The following is a 20,260-nucleotide window of genomic DNA, read 5'->3' as shown; positions in this document are numbered from 1 at the left end:
GTGTGTGTGTGTGTGTGTGTGTGTGTGTGTGTGTGTGTGTGTGTGTGAGAGAGAGAGAGAGAGAGAGAGAGAGAGAGAGAGAGAGAGAGGAGAAGGTATGCCAGATTAATAATAGGATTTCTTTTGCAATTTGTTTTGCACCTTGTATGCAAAGGTTTGATCATTCCAGGCTATAATAAATCTTAACAGCATTCACAGAATGAAGCTCCTGTCGCTGTGGTGACAAATCAGAATGTCCAACACCAAAGCTCTCCAAGGAAGGGATGTGTTGTGTAGCAGTCACTGGACTGGAAAAGAAATTCACTTGCAAGTTGGGCCAAGGCTGGGGCAGCTGTGGTGCATTGTGCTTCCATGTGGCAAGCCTGGAGCTGGAAAGAATCCCCTCAGATTTTCCCCTTCCATAGTAAATGAGGAACTAGGTGAGCAATGATGCAAACAGCCCTTGAGAAAGCACCAGCTATGTCAGTGGCCATGTCTACATGAAACACTGACTTCTCAATAGCTTGATATTACTGCACAGTAGGTTGTGTGGCAAAAACTGTGATGCAATACTACTGCACAGTAGTATTAGGCCACTACACAGTAGCATCACAAAAAAGGCATTTGCTGGCACTACTCTGCAGTAACTCAAGTTACTGTGCATTTATTTGTCAGGTACCCAGGTTGTAGCTGTATTGGTCTAGAGGCAAAAGAAATCAAAACTCATGGAAGAGATGATATCTTTTGTTAGACCAACTAGATATTTGCAAACAAATTATTGAATTTATCTGCAGGCTTTTGGACACTTTTGTCCTAGTTAATGCCTCTTCCTGCAGACATAACTAAAATTCCTAGTTATGCCTCTTCCTGCAGTGTCCAAAAAGCAGTGTGACACAGTAATTCCCCCTGGAAATGCAGGTGTGTCCCCATGAGTGTGCACATGCAGTTTGTGGCACCTCAGAGCTGTTTGAGGTGCTGCAAACCACACGTGGTGCAGGTACACCCATGCATCAGGCTGCTAATTTGCAGCACAGTGGTTTTTTTGACACCAGGAGATCTCACTATCAAAAAAACCCCTGCTGCTAAAAAAAGCAGTCCAGTGCACATGGTAACAGTACATGAGCTGGAGACTGGGGCCTGGCCGGCCAGAGCCACACTTTGGCTGCTGCCCGGATCAGCGCTGCTGCTGCCCTGGGAGGCCCCCACAATCCCAGGTAAGGCTGCTGGAGCCTCCCCTGCCCCATCTAGGTCCCTTTGCCATGCGCCATGCACCTGACTGTGACTGCAGGGGTGTGCCTAAGGACAAATAGCAGCGGCACAAATATGTGCCACTGCTATTTGTCCCATAGGAAACGTGCACCCCTGCACATGCAAGCTCATGGGGACACACCCAGCGTGTCTAGGAACTATAGTATCCCAAGAGTGGGTCTGGATGGGGCCAGCAGGAACTTCCTGCTGTGGCAAAACAAACACAGGCTAACCACCAGACCTTGCAAGTGCAGCAGTACAAGTATGACTTCTCTAGTGTAGTAGTACCACTGTCACTTCTCCAGTTTTTTCTATAAGATCCTATACATAACGGAGTTGGCTGCACACCACAAGCCCCAGTAGCTCAGAGGGGAAACAGTGTAGTATGCACTACATTTTGCATTTGGTAAACTTCACTAAAAAGGGGATGACACCCCCCTCCCCGGCTCCCTATTTGTCCCAACACTTCAGGGAGGGTGGCACCTGTAATACAAGAGTAGTGTGAAGAGTTCAGTTGCAGCCCAAGGAATACAAACTGGAGACTAACTTGCGCCTGTCCCATCTCCTTGCACACCTGTTCAGCTGCCAAACTCACAATACCGGTTGGTCTTCAAGACAGAGATCGGGTGAGGAGGTGGCAAAGGAATAAGCCCTCCTTCCTTTGGTACCAGAGCTCTGGTGCTGGAATATTATAAGCTGCTGGATAAACTCAGGAAATGCCTGAGACCAACAGTGAGCATTTTTTGTTTCCCTAACATCACATTGTCCAATCACCTCTACCACTGAAAAGGTTGAAGCCTAGTATTTAACTTTAATGGGAGTCATGCAGCTAAAACACCATGCAGTGCTTTGAAACTAACCTCTAAATGACATCTTCAGGCACTGGAGAAAGGAAAACATTGTGCTGTGTGTCAGGAGGATCTTTCCTTCTCTCTGTCCAAAAATACTTTTCCTTTATGTCTCTCCATTAACCATAGGGTATTTTTCATAGAGGCCATTAAAACTGCACCAGCAAGGCTTAATTTGTGGATGAGGTTAAAGACTCCTTGGTGTTGCCCCAGTGGTGTAAAGTTAATTGAAAGCTTCTCTAAAGCAGGATGAAACTTCCCTCTCAGAGGGGAATCCTTTGTGATGAAAAGCAAATAAACTGTCTCTGTGCTATTCACTTTACCCTCTTCTACCCTGCAAGGGGCACTGGAGCCTGACAGCAGATATGGCTAGAGTCATTTCTGGCCACCAGAAACATTCCACGGGGGCCCATGCTCTAACTTGCATTGGGGCTGGCCCTAGGAGTCATCTTGCCTTCTCTTTCCTCAGTTATGCTGACTGCACACTCAGACCACCTAAGGACTGTGCTTGCAGTGTTTTATACCCATGTATTTGCATGCTTGATTACACATCCAGGCCCCCCTAATGATGAACCATTTTATACATTTATCTATACCTTGGTTGTGCTCTCAGTGCTGGAAAATAACTTTAGATTTATCCTCGTGTAATTGAGATGATAAATCTGGCCCTAGTTTTTAAGCAAAGGCCTTTGGGGGAAATAAATATTAATTCCTTAAAGCACAAGGAAAACCGGGAGACATTGGGCCTGGTGATGAATCAAGGATGGTGAGATGCTTGACATCTCGCTTAAAACAGGGTCTGTCAGTAGTAACTCCACTCAAGTCACCAGAAAACACATTGCTGTTAGTTCTGCAGGGGTAAATCAGTAATAATGCCAGAGGCGGATCCAGAGGGGGTACATTGGCATGAATGCACCCCTTTTTTGGGCAGGACCATGCTGATGAAGCCTCTGGGGACTTTAAATTTTTCCCAAAACAGAAGAGAACCCCCCATTCCCCTCCATGCTCGGCACATCCTCTCCTTTCTCCTCCATCCCTCATCTGCTGCAGTTGCTTTCCCTGCTGTTCCATGGGTGGGGTATCTTTATAGCTGCTCCTGCCCACTCCAGCTGGACTGCACAGGGGCTGTAATTTATACATTATATCAAAGTGCCTTTCGCCAGATGGAGGGACATTCTTTGGGACTGGTTCAATTCGATGTTGTTACTGCGCCATGATTTAGTACTTCCAGCACCGTGATTTAGTACTTCCTTTTGGAAGTATTAAATTATAGTGCAGTAACAGCCTGTACTACACCATACATGTGGTGCATGGTTATTTTTAGCACCTACTTTGCTGTAGCAGTATGTTATACTGGGGAAGTGCATTGCTACCACAACATAGTGTCACATGTAGACGTGCCCCATGAGCCTACAGTTCCATTACCTTGTATTACTGGAAAGGAAATTCTACCATGGGAATGTGGTAGCATTTTACAATGATATTGCATTTCTCTGTACTAATGTCACAGATTATGCCCAGTGCCAAGGAATGAATAGTGGGGACCCATGTCAAGAGATTAGACAAGCACCTGGTTGGGGTTACTTGACCCCAGCGCTATTTCCTGCCCAGAGCAGGGGGTCGAACTCAGTGATCTAATAGGTCTCTTCTGACCCTAGAAATCTATGTCTTTAATATAAACACTTATTCTTACTCCTCTACATATTCTGTTTTTGTCAATAGAATAGTGCTGAAGTCATACCAGTGTAAGTGGGAGGAAATTCAAACCCTAATATGAAACCACACTTTTCAAAAGCCACTGGTTAGTCTTACTGGACTGTAAGTTTCAGATTTAACATCAGATTTGATCACAGACAGAAGCATTATTACAAGCCCTTTCTTTCTTCCGTAATCCTCACATGTCAATATAACCTTGCTTTGCCTTGACATTGTATTGGTCCCTGGAAAGACTCTTACAAATTTTCTAAAACAATCCCAATTACAGCCGATAATTGTTACAACAGATCTTTCTGAATCAGGCAAATACATTGATAGCTTTTTGAAACAGAAATTCTTCCGAACTCAAGGTCAGACCAGTAAAAAGCTCTGGAGAACTAAAGTAAATTGGATATGGACAGATTCACTGCCAGAAGGACTATAATAAAAGGTACTTTGGGGAAATCTGGCTTTTTTTTCTTGCCATATAATACCATATTTTCTCACATACAACACGCCATGGAATATCATACACATCTAATTTTGAAAGGCAGAATGAAAAAAAAAATCATTCCTTGTAGTAAGTAACTGCGTAACAGCAGCTGGGAATTGAGCTCATTGTTCTGTTCATTGCAGATTTTCTGGTTTGTTTCACCCATAAAAGGAAGAACCCACTTGTACCATATTTCTCAAATATAATGCACACTTCACTTCCCAGCAGCTGGCTTTGGGAGAAAGATGTGTGTTACATGCAAGAAAATATGGTATATAGGTGTAGAGATGTGTGTGTGTGTGTGTGTGTGTGTGTGTGTGTGTGTGTGTGTGTGTATGTATTCAGGCAAGGTTCTTTGGGTAGATGTGATATATTTTATTAGATCAATTAAATAGTTGGAAAAAGGTTCTTTGCAAGCTTTCAGGCACAAACACCTTTTTCAGGCATTAGGATACTCTGGCAATATATTAATATTAAAATATTAATATTTATATACACGTATATACATACACACATATATATGTATATATATGCATGCTTCCATTCTTCCCTTAAGCTTCCCATTTTGTGGTTCTTACCTTGCCAACGTATAAAGGGTCAGTTCCTGTGTACTCTTCCAAAACAAAGAACTGGTTCCACACCCAGCTCCTCTTCATTCGCTGATGCAGTAGCAGCTTGTCAGATAGGTTTTCTTCTTGGCTTTTGGTAAGTGGCTTAGCACTCCCAGATAGCACAGTTGTAGTAAGGTCCATCAGTCCCCAAAAGTACAAGGACACACCAAGTCCAAGAAAGTTCTTTGCATTGCTCATTCTACCTGAAGTCCACATTTATTTATGAGGGATGTTGTTAAAATGAAAACACCACAGGTTGGCTCCTTCAGGAGGGGAAAAATGTCCAATATGTAGGCTTCTGAAGCTTGCAAGAGAAACTGTGGTTCTGAGGATAAGAGTTACCTGCAAAGTTAAGGAAAAACTTCTGTAACAAGCATATGTTTTATTTGTGCTAGAGAGAGAGCTTCTGTTCTGTTCTGCATAAGAAATGTGAAAACAGGGCATGCATGTTCTGAAGAAAGCAGTCTGTTACTTCATTAGCTGTAGCACTGTACGCTCAGATACAGGGACCGGTGGGGTATATTTAGGAAGTAAGAGTTCTTGACTTTGCTCACTTAGCTTCAAGATTCCACTATATTATTGATTTCCATGAGTTAACAGACAACTCTTCAGAAATATTTATGACCAGTAGCCTTTTGAAAATATTTTGCGGATAATACATTTTAGAAATTTATAAACACAATTAATGTTTCTATGGCAACTGATTTTCTTCTTGTTTAGAAACCATCTTGCCACCTCACCTGGGTATGTGCATACATATACAAGGGTATTATTGACACATTACAGACCCCGGATTTCATTTCTAGAAGCTGCAAAATATTTCTGACTTCAAGAATTCTCTCAACCCTTTATTCCTTGAATTCAGGTTTCACACTCCATTGCTTCCTCTCTGAGGAGCTGATCACTGCTGCTAATGTGACATTTCTAGAATTTGAATGGTCAGTTAATCATTGTTGAATCCACAAAAGGTTTCAGAAAGCTGATGGTCACATGCTATTGTGGTCTATGTCTCAGCAAGTCAAGCTAACAAATTTTTCCTTCTTAAGCCTGAAAAACGTGTTTAGGCAGAGGAATGCCGACCTCCATCAGAGGACACTTTCTCATCAGTCTAGGTTTTTTTTCTTGTCATGAAGTCAGATTAGCTGGTGACCTCACTCCAGGCCATGGATTGTAGCAATCTTTTCTTTCCCTGTTTTTCTGGGCTTAATGAGGTGGCACTGCACTCTAGTTACTCTGTCAAAACACTCAGCACATCCTCTCTGGGCTTAATACTTTGCTGTTCTTTTTTTGAGAATTCTGTCTTGGCTCCCTTTCAAGACAAATGGACTTGTTAGCAAGTGTTTATTGGGCTTGGAAGCTTAAGCAGCTACCACATGCTTAACTTTACTACTATTATTATATCAAGGTCTTGAGGCTTAATTAATTGTTTTTATCCTAGCGAAATAAAAACTAGCAGGAGATGCCTGTCAAATCATCATAACTGAAACCTTTCAGAGAATTAAAAATATCATTCATAGCTGCATGGGTTTTTTAAAAGTGCCAACTGATAAAATGTAGTATTTTTTTCCAATATAAAAAATCTGGAGGAATGGAGTCTTTGAATATACATCCTTTAAGGTTGCATAGCTAAGGCTTTTCTGGACTTGGAAATTGACCGATATAGTGAGTCCAAACTGAATTCTTGGAAATTGACCGATATAGTGAGTCCAAACTGAATTCCAAGGTTTATTAAGCTGAATTCACTCTGAAATAAGTGTGTCTCCACTCTTTATAATTATTAGTGGAATAGTGCAATGTTATAGCCAGAATGATCTATAGAAGAGATAAGTCATTGTAAATTGTTAATAGAAGGGTGCTGGCATCCAAAAGCTCCTGAGCTCCATTCCCTCCTGAGAAGTTAATGGAAGTGGCACCTGTGTAACTCAGACCAGAATGGAGCCCCATCTATGTAGCGAAAGGGTCAAAACTAGTCATAATATACTTGGTACTTTATAATGAATCTGGAAGCATCATGTGAGAAGCAGTCCAAGTACAGGCTGATGTCGGGATGTTGTTATGAAAATTCAGTATTTGATTTTCAGTTTTGTTTACCTTTAATAACACACTGTGGCTAATGACAACCTCAGATCACAGCATGCAATGCTCAGTTATGGTCTGGCTGGCAGGACACTATAGTTTCCTTCATGCTAGATATACCTGGTTGACTGCTAGCAAGTAACCAGTGGGACTTTAATTAGGCCAAATTAGGGAAATATTATTCATAATCCAGGTTTTGTGATTGATCAGGACCCCTGAAATAGAGCACGTCCTTTGGAATAGTGGTGTTCAACCTTCCAGCCCCATGGGCTGGATGAGGGATTCAGGGTCAGTTCACAGGTCTGATTCCACAGGTGGGTTTCATCCATGGGCCAGATCTAGAATAGGTTCAGCATGCAGGGCTGGTCTCTTGAATTACTTCATTTGCCAGCCCAACCCTGTGCACTAGCCTGATCTTATACACCGACCCAACCCTGCATGCTGAATCACTCATCCAGTGTGGGGGCCCATATCATTTTGTCTGTGAAGCTCTCCCCCCAGCCTGGATGACATTGCCTTCTGGGCCAGATATGGCCCTCTGGCTAGAGGTTGAGCACCACTGCTTTGCATGCTCTTGAGATTGAAGGGGAATGATTCTCTACAACAGGCACCTGCCTTTTTCCCAGTCTTACTTTGTGTGTGTTCCACATTGCTCATCCAGGGCTGTAAGAACCTCCCCCCACACCGAAATGAGCAAGATATGCAGAAGTATGCAACCATAGAATTTGCACCTGCAATTTTACTGCACACATTCCCATTTGCTGCACATGAGCACAAGGCAGTGATGTTTATAGCCACAAAGAAAATAAATGATATACCATTGTCCTGGCAGAATGAGCCACCTCCCATTGCAATAAGAATGTTGTGTAGGTGAATTCAAAACCCATGAATTCTTTTCTAACCCTGCCAGTTTCTTTCTGGCTCTAACTTCACCTGGCAGGGGTTGATTACAGTCAGCCAAGGTAGTACCAAGGCCCAGTCAGATAATCTCATATGGCTAAACAGTACTAGCAATGAGGGATTTAATAAAGGGACTCTATCTGAACAATGATTCCCCTGCTTCTGCCTCTGTGTCACTGTACCAGTAGAAAGCAATACCCCAAAGGGCAATGAAACTGGAAGCAGTGCAACAGAGGTCAGGAATAGTGAATCGCATGCTGCCAAACCCTCTGGGCTTATGGGGTGCTGTTGGTTTGAATGGCACTGTGTTTTGCCCCCAAGTTTCCATTACTAAGCCCTCTTGAAAACATGCATTTTCTATGACCCCAAGGGCAATAGCGCAGAGAACATGTACTTTACTCAGTGAATTCCTCTTTCAGAACCATAACAGACAGTACTGTCATCCGAAATCTCCTCCATCTCTTCAGGATGCATGGAAGCTAATGCTAAGAGTAACTGCAACACATTGCTAAATATCCCATGTGCAGTGGGCAGCATAAACTACTGTTGGGGGACAGAAGATAACTTCATTGTTAAGTAGGGTTGCCAACTCTGTTTGAATTTATTCCAAGAGGTTTCCGGAGCGCCAACGTGCTTGCGACACACAACGTGAATGTGCCTGTGTGCTTGCATATGTAAGTTACAGATTATGGTACATAGACTTTACATCAGGAAGGCAAATGCACGTTACTATTACATTTTAAAAACCTACTGGACTACTGTATAAATCGGATTCAACATTTAATATTCATTTTAATGAATGCCCTCTCATTTATGTCCCAGGTGACTCTCAGCAGTCTCCTGTAGATACATATCTAATTCCTGGAGACTCCAGGGAAATCCTGGAGGGTTGGCAACCCTAGTGTTAAGGCTAACTGAGCTTGGCCATTCTTACAAAGAGCAGGTGCCAGAGTCTATTCCACCTAGTCATCACATGATAAATGGAGCATGCCCAGGTACGATTCTATGCCAACCTGCTCAGATCTTGAAAAGCAGTTAATGCAAAAGGGAGATGGGTTCTCTCCCTCTTTGAGGCTTTTCTGTGACTCAGTCTTAAGGATAAGATGACTGTATGTGTTCAAAAGTAAATGCATTCGTGGACTTTCAGGGATTTGAACAGGGTGGAATAGAAGGGCACTGAGACACATACGTCTACTTAGACACCTAACAGGTGGAAAGGAATCAGGTCCTGTGATGTTGCCTTGGCCCACAGCTTTCCAAAACTTTCAAGATTTGGGCTGAAATTTTCAAAATGTAGACTTGTCCAAAGGTCAGGTCTCTTTAATATTATTATCTGAATAAAAACAACGTTGCTACTTATGAGCCTAAGAAGACCAACAGAACGCACTGGGACAGATCCTCGTAGGAGGCAAAATGGCACAGCTTCATTGACTTCTGCTCTATTGCTAGCTGCTGCTCCTGGTGTACCTGGTGCTGCACTGGCTATCTCATTCTGCTGGTGCAGATACTTCTGATCTATGGAGCTGCAGGTAGCATGATTGGCAGTGGCATAACTAGTAGGGGAATAAGAGGTAACTGTCCCAGGTGCCTACTTGGGGCGGGGTGCACAAAATAAAGCAGCTGATACCAACAGCCATTCATTTGTAGAAGCAACTGCAAGTTGCTGCTTCTGCTTTCCCGCAGAGTGCCTGGCTACCTCCCTACACTGCCAATTATTAGAATCAACAGGATAGTACACAACAGCACAGAGCCCAACAGAAGCACACTCAAGGTGCTTTTAAATGTGTTCAACACTACCATTTTAGGAATAGATTCTGCCTGCCTGCCCCAAGCTGGAAAAATCAATGAAACACCTCACACAGTAAGGCTCTACTCAACCTCCACCTGAATAGTAACATCAGGCCCTCACTTATGTTCTCATGAAATCCTGTACAGGTTTTTAAGAGACTTAAACATCAGAAAGGAGGGAAGTAATGGCTACTCTGCTTGCTGCATGGAGCATGGACAAGAAAGCAGCCTATCGGAGCTCAGCAAAGGCAAGCTCCAAAGATTTAAGTTCCACAGGGAGTGAAATCCTGCTTCCTTTGTGCATGCGAGTAGCCCCTTTAAAGCCAATGAGACTGCTGGCATGAGAGTATGGTATGTTCCAAGCAGATAATAAAGGGCACAGTTTAAAAGTATTGATGCTACTTCTGTGGCCCACATCACAGCACCACTGAGAAACATGTCCTCTCTGCATGTTCCTGCTCAGTGTGCACCAAGGTCCAGAAATAAGACCAGGCAGCTAGATTAGAGTGGCCTTGAGTGTATGCCTAGATGCCTGCTCATGCCCAAGAGTCTGAAAGCAGCTCTGGGCATGTGTTTGCACTACCCTGCCTACAATCACTAATCTCTGGTAGGCCCTAAAGTGGGTGGGGAATACTTCTCAGCTTTGTGGCTGGGCTTTCCATGGAGTCAGTGGAGACAAGTCATAGACTCATAGAGAAGCACGGCTGGAAGGGACCTTTGCAGGTCATCTAGTCCAACAACCTGCCTCAGGTAGGATCATCCCTATCCAAACCATTCCATACAAATCTACTGTCCAACCTCCTAGGAAAACTACCAGATTTGTTACTCACTGCTGATTGCCCCATGGTCTTTGGCTTGGCTGCATTAGTGCAGCAGTCAAAAATCCCGAAGCTGAATCAGTTCAATCTTTTCAGGTTAGTCTAAGCTGTGTAGATTGAACCAATAAACAAATGAAAAGACACTCACTTTTGATTCCAGAAATGCAGCCACATGCCTGTAGTGGCCCAGGCCAGAACCTGGCTGGAGCAGACAGATTACACCAAGGCTAGCCTGCCTAAGCTGTGAGGGGAGTGGGAGGGTGTTCCAGGGGAGGTGCAAAGCATCTTGGGATGCTGGGGGCCTGTGAGTTAACTTGAATCTGGAGGCGATCTGGGACAGAAGTTCAATAAACCGATTTAACCTAAATCTGATACTACATCCATCCAAGGTTATTTTAAGTCGGTTTGGGCCAATTTGAAAGCATTTATGTGCACTGAACTTCTGTTGTGTTACAGATTTGAACCAGTTTCCAACCACTTATACTGGTTTATGTGTAATTTCTGTCCCTAGCCCAAGTGCTCAGCCTGAACTATTTTTTTTTTTGCCAGTGCCTTGTGGTAGGTATCTAATTGCCTGATTAATTTTCTAGGCTACCCTCTTTCCCCACGCCCACCTTACTGGAGAGTGCTTATATTATGTTCAAGGCACAGTTACAGAATGTGAGTTTTGGTCAGAAGGACCTGTAAAGCCCTCATTGTACCTTGCAAACAGGGGTCCAAACACCTCCTTGTGTGTAAACAACATTATCACTTAACATACACATCCTAATGTAAAATTGACACATATTCTGAGAGTGAGCTGATGAAAAGCTTCCATCCTTTCAAAAAGCAGCATTTTTGCTTTAATTAAATTACTTCAATTACATTAAATTTCCAGGAAAAGAAGACAAAGAAGAGAAATATTGGCAGGAACAAATTCTTCACAGTTCTCACAAATGACCCATTGCGTATGTTACTTCTTCAGAGAATGACAGCTCCAAAGAAAGAATAAAATTAAAGATTTGGGATTTTATGAGATTATATGTGATACAGCACCCAGAGTATTCACTCAGAGATGGGGATTGATTGTGCCAGTGCTGTATGAACATGAACCCTTGATGATTTAGTCTCTGCAGCAAAGATCTTACCATCCAAGGCCCCAATCTAGAACAGCTGTACACATGTGCTTAACTTTATGCAGATGAGTAATCTCATTGACTACAACAAGATTACTCACATGCAGAAAACTGATCCTCTGTTAATAACTTTGCAGGCCTGGTGCTTCAGCAGATCTGCCAGAGTAGACTTCTACCCCGTGCTGATTTTGTGGGGTTCCATGGATGCCCAAGTAATTTAGTTGTAGAACTAAGGCCTTAGAGGGCAACTGACTCAGAAAAGGTAGGGTAGAAGGATAGAATATACTCCATCCCATTCATTTGCTCTCTCTGTATGTCTGTACACACACACACACACACACACACATGATTTTTTAATATACATACATAAATGGTTTTCATCATCATTTTTCCTGTACTAAGACTAATCTTAGTGGAAATTGACTTCCACGTGTAATGGCTTTTTAAAGTTTTTTTCCTCATCTGTCCTGCCTCAAGAAACTGAACAGCTTGGTAATGAACACAGCAGGAAGAAATTAAACTTCAGTGCAAAGCATGCTCCAAGTGAGCAATTTATTTTGTTCTTTAAATTTCTTGTGATATTTAAAACACAGGGTGGGATAACTCCTTTTTTCCATTAAAGGGATTATTTTTTTATGCTTTCCCAGATTACTACCCAGGATTTCTGTATGCTTAGCTGTTCACAGCACCATCATAAAATATGATAGCCTTACAGGAGCACCTTCTGAACACAGATCTAAATGACTGTATCCCTTGATTGTTCTTACTAAACAGAAGCTGGTGTGTTATTACAGCTATATGGGTTTTATTCCTGGTTTATTCTAATGCTATTATTGGAAGTTATTGCTGCTCATTGAGTAAGTCTACATTACAAAAAAAATGAATAAATTTGGAGGCATTTGGTATTACTCTGGAAAACAGACAAGCCCTGAACATGTATTTTTATCTTTACTTCTTTTTTATTAAGGTCTTGGATAAGTACAATGAAAGTTGACAATGCACCATATGGTGCATAAACATTAACTCAGAATATGGTCCAATGTCACAAAATTATATCCATAGACCAGTCAACAATCTCTCCTGGGACACATCAGTGAGCTCATTTTCCTCAAGATTTGAAGTCTTTCGAAGTCATGAAATGCCCGCAGAGTTAAAAAGTCCTAGAGAATGACAGAGGGAGTCCTATCACATAAATCCCAGTGGAATGCTTACAGGCCCATAAACTGAGAAGCTGCTACCGAATTTTTAGCAAAAGATGGGTAATGAAAATGCAACAATAGGGTGCATCCAGATGAGCAGGAATGTGCAGTTTGTGGTGCTTCAAAGCCATTTGAGGCACCATGGAATGTATACGGCACTTGTGATTCTGTTCACCATGGTGCATATTTGCAGCATGGAAGCCAAATTAAATACCATACTGGGAAATCCCAGTATCTAAAAAAACCATGCCAGAAAAAAAGGGGGTGGTGCATGTGGTTGCAGAATGCACCACTTGAAATGGGAGCCTGCCAGGCAAAGCCATGCTCTGGGCTCTGGCGGTCAGCCACTATTTTTAAGCTCAGGGATGCTGATACACAAGACACTCCAGGTGCTCAGGCGCTTTAATTAGAGCAGCTCTTGGAGCCACTTTAATTAAAGTACCACCCCCCCCACCCCTGAAGCATGTGTATAAATGCCCACAGTGCTTACAGAAGATGTCTAGGTCTGGCTCTGCTGGGCCTCGAGGGGGAGGGAGTTCCAAAGTTGAGGAGTAACTACCAAAAACATCCTGCCACATATTTTAATGGTATGAACTTGCTGCGCAGTTTGAACTGGTAAGGAGTTGCTCTCAGCTGACCTTTCGAATCATGATGGAACATAAGGGAGGAAGTGACTCCTTAGGTAGCACCCAGGCCATTTAGGGCTTTATAGATCAAAACCAGTACCTTGACTTGAGCCAGGAACTGGAAGCCAGTGCAGACCTTGGGCACTAGAATAATGAGTTTCTGGTGACCCACTCCATCAGAAAGCAGACTGCTATGTTGTGCACCAGCTACAGTCTCCAGATGGTTCTCAAGGGCAGCGCCATGTAGAGCTCATTGCAATAGTGTAGCTTTCCAGTCAGTGTAGCTTGTGGTTAAAAAAGCATGGAGATCAGTGGCCATATTTGAGTCTGAAGAAAAGGCCATAACTTTCTCAGCAGATAGAGCTGGTGAAAGGCACTCCTAGCTACTGGAACAATCTGAAATTCCATGTGCAGCAAGGGATCCAGGACTGCTCCAAGGCTGCAAACCTGATCACTGGGGGTGACAAGGGGAGGCTGAACCCCATGAATGATAGGTATCCCCAGCCCTCCCAGGTCATAAGATCTGCCAGACAACATCATCTGCTCTGTTTTGTTTGGCTTCAGGTTTAGTTAGCTCACCAATATCTGATCCCCGACTTTTACCAGGGACTAGGGAAAGATTGAGACTGCAGGGCCTGGCTCAGATGGAAAGGAGAGACAGAACTTGAGGTCCTCAGCATACTGACAGGACCTCACTCCAGATCTTTGCAGAATCTTACCCAATGGCCTCAAACATGCTGAAAGTAGGGACAACAAGATGGAACCCTGGGAAATCCCACAGGAAAGGTCCAAGGGGATGACAAGCTCTTGCCCATTCCCATGACTGGGACTTCCCTATTAGGAAAGAGTGCAGCTAATTAAATGCGGTTCTGCAAATACCTTTCAGGTCATGTAAATGCAGCATCAATGTTTCATGGTCAACTGCATCACTGCCATTGCATATTAATTGAAAAGGTATTTATGCCACAATCAGTCAGCTTCAGCATGGTTTGAGAACCACTTATGCTGTAACCATCTATCTTCCCACTTCAGCTGCCTCATCTAGGGGAACCCATGCTGCTACAGCAGTGGGAGTGGATACCTGGGTGCTACTATGTGTATGGTTGAAATCAGCATGCTATCCCACCGTTACCAGCACAGTAGCCACCAAGGTCAGTGGGACTGTCCCCTACAAAGTAAAGGAATCCTACTGGCTCCAAGAGTCCCTGGGACCAGACCATCCTTACTGGTCCACCACCCTGATGGGGGCATCAGGGAATAGGGATCCATGCCTTTAAGAAGGTAGTAGCCTGATCATGAGAGATGCATCTTAATGATACCCCCAGTGATCAGAACCCCTGTCTCCAAGGAGATGCAAAACATTAAGTCCAATATGTGTCTTGCTTTACATGTCAGCCCAATAGTCCCATGGTAGGCTTGGAGGCCTTGAAGTCCCTTTGCAGCCCTGAAGAGCCAGCTGTGGCATGCATGTTCATAGACTAGACTATAAGTCTAGATGTCCTCAACAACATGTCTGAGTACAATGTGGCTAGCTTGATTAGGGCATTCATAGTGCAGTGAGGTAGTCGATACAGTACGAGAGTTCTCTATTGTCATGAGCCTAGGCTGTGCAAAGGGAAGAAGGGGAAAGGAAAAGGGAATCCAGTACCAGGTTTCAGCTGGTAATCAGCAGGGATCCTAGTTTTCCATTCACTGTGGAAAAGCATGGTATCCACATTTTTCTGTGACCTACCCAAAGAGCATAGCGATGAGTGGTGCGATTTCTGTTCCTGTTTATTTTTAGGGTTTTTTTATTTTATTTTTCGCCTCTTGACCAATCAGACAAAGTGGGGAGGGGGCACTGCTGATACACTAAGAAGCAAAAATGGTGGCAAAAATAAAAGAGAGCAGAAATGACACCAATCACTGTAGGACACCACAGCTCTTTCCGCAGGTCATGAAAAAACACGGATTTTTGTGTTTTTTAAACAGAGATTTTTTGGTTTTTTCCCCATGAAAAACTAGGATCCCTGCTAATAAGGGATTAGTCTAATTTATGCCCCAGGATTGCAGGAAGAGTGTTCCACCTGCATTGTCCTTTATAAACCCAGGCAAGATGTCTTAGCAATAGATTGCCTTACTGTGCCCTGGCCTTCTTGGACCCCCTTACCTAATCCTCACTTTCACTTCTGATCTTGGCTTGTGGCTTTGGCTCTGCAATCCTGACTTCTGCTCTAAAACCCTGACTCTAGTTTCAGGCCTTGGCTACTGACTCTCTGTGCACTCCTGACTGGTTCCTGACTTGGTCCATGACCTGGCTCATCCCTGGGCTCTGCTCACCTCCTGATGGTGCCTGACTCTGGCTTCTGGACCCTGCCCTTGCCACACAGGTGACCCACCTGACTGTCCACAACCAGTCCCTTACACCAATCTATTCCTGGCTCTGAACACAAGGTAGATATACTCCATGTTGGACAAGTTCGGCACTGGATATCTTCCATAGGCTGGATTTTCTTTACAGACCACTGTCCCTTCCCAAACTCTGCCTCATCCCAGCCTCTGATCTTAGGCTAATGCTACACCAAGTACACAGGTGTCATTTTTTGGGCAAATACTAGTCCACATGCATCATCCAACCAGCCTGGAGCATATATTCCCAAACAACTTCTGGGTTTGAGCAGGTGACTTGAATGGTTCTGCATTCATCTTCAGTGGGATAAAAACATCTCAGGCAAGATTCTATTCCAGCTATTAGGCACGTAAATGGACTTAAGTGCTTAAGTATATTTCTAGTGCATCCTACTCATGTGCTACACCTGAAAGACAAATACAAAACAAGGATGAGTCCTCCTACTCCTCTGTTTCTTTGGGACTTAAGCTGAAATGTCAGATAAGAGTGCATTACAAAAATCTATTAATAGATCAATAGTAATCAATAATTTAAAATAATGACATGAAAGAAAATCATAAATATAAATAATAATTAAAAAGCATTAATAGATTTTTCAGGCATTTGAACACAGGAACACAATCACATTGGGCACCTACATCCACTTACATGGCCAACAGGTGGAATAAAATCCAGCCCCTCCTGTTTCACCACTAGATTTCATTTTGAGCTTGGGACATCCTAGACTACATTGCATGGTAACTATGGTAACAAAAGAATTTTCCCTAGTTATTATGAACTGCATTCTGGGTACTTCAGGCTCCAGAGTGAGGTAAATCTCCATTCAGCAGTGAGAAATTGAGTTTTTTCCTGTCCCAGTGCTGCTAAATGGAAGGATAAGCAGGTTGGCTGTTACGCAAAAGAGACTGGTAGACAGGTTATGGGGTACATATGTCATCTTAACTAGGGCAGATATGGAGAATAGCTTTTTGGCTGCCCCCCCAAAATATTAGGAGAATCAGAGAATCACAGAATCATAGAGAAGTAGGCCTGGAAGACACCTTTGCAGGTGATCCAGTCTAACCTCCTGCCTGAGGCACAATCATCCCTATCCAAAACATCCCATAAAAGTCTTTGTCTAACCTATTTTTAAAACTACAAAAGCAACCCTGTTGTGCAGCTCCAAGGCCTAGGATCCCTAGGATCCTAACCTACTATAGGCAAAGCAAGGTGACTATGGTGATCAGTACCCTGCCGCTGCAAGGACTATTAAAATGTATTTGAAAAGATCGGGGAAGTTGCCTAATGGTGTGTTTACACATGCATTAACACGCTTTAGTTAACGTGCATTAAATCTAGTACCTTTGGGCACCTATAAAAATGAGCACGGAGGCTGCTCCAATGTGCTGGAATGGCAGCGCTGTGGAGCAGACTCGATTGAGTCTGCTGGAGAGTGGCGATTGCCATGCTCCAGCAGCCTCCTGCATCTCATGTATCAGTGTCCCTGCACTTCAAAATGGCAGCAGGGGTACTTGAAATAAAGCTTGTTATACAATCTTTAGTTCAAGCGCCCCCACTGCTATTTTGAAGTACGGGGATACTGATACATGAGATGCAGCTGCACTTTAATTAGAGTGGCTCTTGGAGCCACTTTAATTAAAGAACCACCCCCACACCCCTGGAGCACATTCAAAAGTGCCCTCCATTGTCAGGTACAAGGAAAATGCGTATTAGCCTACCTTAATGCTTATTAACTAAAGAGCACAGTTTTTAAATGACACTTAAGGCGCATTATCCTATTTTAATTTGCATTAGCGAAAGCAAATGATTTTTAAAGTGATGCTTTAATGAACATTAAAGTAGGCTAATGAACATTAAAGCGCACATGAAGATGCACCCAACATTTCTAAAACACAGTCCAAGAACTTAACACCCTAAAAACTGTCTCAGAGCAACCATCTTCCTTCAGATGCAGGGTAAAGATGATGATGATGATTACCATGAGTTGTCTTACTGTCAAGAAGAACTATTTAGCCATCTATAAAGAAATATTTATTTAAAATACAGTCATATGCCTTCATTTATGTTTTGTTTAAAATGTGGCCATTTATATGTACAGCAGGAATAAGTATCAAGCTGCAGGTAGCTGCTGTTATGTCTGTCTTTTGCAAGATTTTAAAACCTTCATCCCATGTTTTCTCTCTCAGGTCTGACATTTGCACTGTGAGCCAATACTGACATATGTATCTGGCCCTGACCTCATTGATTGCCTCATCTCCAACACCGTGCCTGAAGGAATACTGGGCGCGTCTACATGTGACACTACTTTGCTGTAGCAATGTGGTGCCTCATTATAGTGCATTGCTATAATGATGTAGGGGCTAAAAATAATCATGCATCACTGGCATGATGCAGTATGGGTTGTTACTACACTGTCATTTAGTATTTCCTTTTGGAAGTACAGTGCAGTAACAAAAGTGCCATTAGGGCATGTGTCGACATGTCCACCATTAAGCAATGAGATGAAGAACCTTTTCAGCAAGCTTCAGGCTGCTGTCTAAGGAATCAAACCAGTGCATACAATAGAGTTTTACAGTATATGTATCTTTCTGAAGGGCCATAGTGCTATCTACTTCATTCTTATTGGTGAACTTCAAAGTGCTCCTGGGAATACAAAATATGAGTGCACGGCCTTCACAGCAAGCTTTCAGGCTTAAAGGATAAAGCAATAAGGAATAAAGATATGCTGACCTCATTTGTCCCAAAACTGTTCTAATCCAGTAAAAATAATTTCCCTGAACCCTGAAAAACAGCCTTGGATTTTTTGCATGTCATCCTCTAGGTTTTGGTCCTCAAACTCAATTATTGTGTGCCCCTCAGGAAGTGTGAGAGATCTTACCTAATTGGCCTCCCTGAATGTGACACATCCTATTAAAACACTTAAAAAGGAGAATGACATTATTCATCTTCGTTTTCTTTCATAATCTAGTGTTGGGACTCCCTTCCCACCTTCAAAAATCCCCTAGGAAGGTATATATCCTTGTAGCTGACAACTACATTCATTTGGATTTCTTCAAGGCAAAATGATTTTCTGTATTTATTGTAATATAAAGGGATAAAGGGTGACCTAGGTCCCCATCTTTTTGATAAGAGGATGATCAGGCAGTTTCTTATATATGAATACTTAAAACAAGAGACCATGATTAATCTGAAAAGAGGCAGAAGATGCAATGGGCACCTTCTGAGGTTTGTAGTATTCTCAGCCAAAATTAGCCATAGTCAAAAATTAACCAAGACTTAAAGAAGAGCATAACTAAAATTAATTGCAGAGGAATATAGTAAATAAGGACCCATCTTCCTAGTTAGCCCTCTCCATGTGCACTGCACTAAAATTATGCTTCTTTTATAGTTACTGGACTTACACCTTCTCCTGAGAATTTCTTCCCTGTAATTTTGCCTTATTTTCTACCTACAAGTGCTATCTATACCTTTTAAGGAACTTAAGGTTTATACTAACAGAGTGATCACTGGTTTATTAAGTCTGGTATCCTGCTTTTGAAAGCTGCCAATAACTGATTCTTCTATTTAAATAAGTCCCCTCTCACTCTTAGCTGATTGTAAATGGTAGTTCAGAAGTGAACAAAATTTTGACAAAAGCAACTTGGCTACAGATAAAACAAGACTAATAGCATCAAAGAAGCTTATACCAGGAAATTGGAAAGAGTGCTCTCCAAGTAAATGTAGAATGGATTTCTAGTTCACTCCAGATGGCATCTTACCAAAAGAAGCTATAAAGTATAAAGGGAAAGGGGGGGGTCTTACTTTATAGACATAAGGTTAGAGATTGTGGGGAAAATTATAGATATATAAAGAGCTTAGTCTTTCTGTTTGTGTGTCTGTCTGTTTGTCTGTCCGTCCATAATGCTTTTGGCCAACTGTGCATGTGCCACTGAGAGGGTGGGTGGCCATTGGCTACATGTGTCCAGGCCTTGTGGCCCCAACTTTGCACTGCTGCCAGGGAAGTCTGTGGTGGCAGCAAACATGCCCTGGCCACCTGAGCAGTGGGGCTTCCCCACTCCATTTCCCTGCTTGAAGATGAAGAGGGGGATCACAGTGGTACGCCCCCACCGCCCAGCCCTGATGCCCAGCAGAATAGCTGGCAGGGAGGGGGAGGTGGTGGGCAGGGAGGGAGGCAGGTGGATGTGGGCCAGGCAGAGCAGGCCAGGTGTATGCAAATGAGGGGGGCGGGTGGTGCAGGGCAAGATGTGCAGTGGCGGTGATTGGGGGGAGCGGGACTGGACATGGGGTGGTGGCGGCAGGAGGGGAGTGCAGCCTGATGTGGAGTGGCAGTGGGGAGTGTGGAATGGGGCTGAATGTGTAACGGTGGTGGGGAGGTGGAGTGGGGCCTGATGTGGAGCGGGGGGGAAGTGGGATGGGTGGCACGGGGCCAGATAGAGAGCTGTAAGGGAGGTGGAGCAGCACCTGATATGGAGCGG

At 43.3% G+C, this 20,260-nt stretch overlaps 1 protein-coding gene across 1 annotated transcript in view; it reads right to left on the bottom strand.

The window, feature by feature from the left end:
• CDH20 (cadherin 20) overlaps window positions 1–20,260 on the bottom strand; it is a 131,163-nt gene that overhangs the window by 64,597 nt on the left and 46,306 nt on the right. The window contains exon 3 of the mRNA XM_019521597.1: window positions 4,842–5,216. Within this exon, the coding sequence (XP_019377142.1) occupies window positions 4,842–5,090 (249 nt within the window). The 5' untranslated portion in view covers window positions 5,091–5,216. The remainder of the gene's footprint in view (window positions 1–4,841; window positions 5,217–20,260) is intronic.

This window comes from Gavialis gangeticus, unplaced genomic scaffold, assembly GCF_001723915.1.
Source record: "Gavialis gangeticus isolate Ggan-Ray unplaced genomic scaffold, GavGan_comp1, whole genome shotgun sequence".
Classification (NCBI taxonomy): Eukaryota; Metazoa; Chordata; order Crocodylia; family Gavialidae; genus Gavialis; species Gavialis gangeticus.
This window is presented reverse-complemented; position numbering and strand designations above follow the sequence as displayed.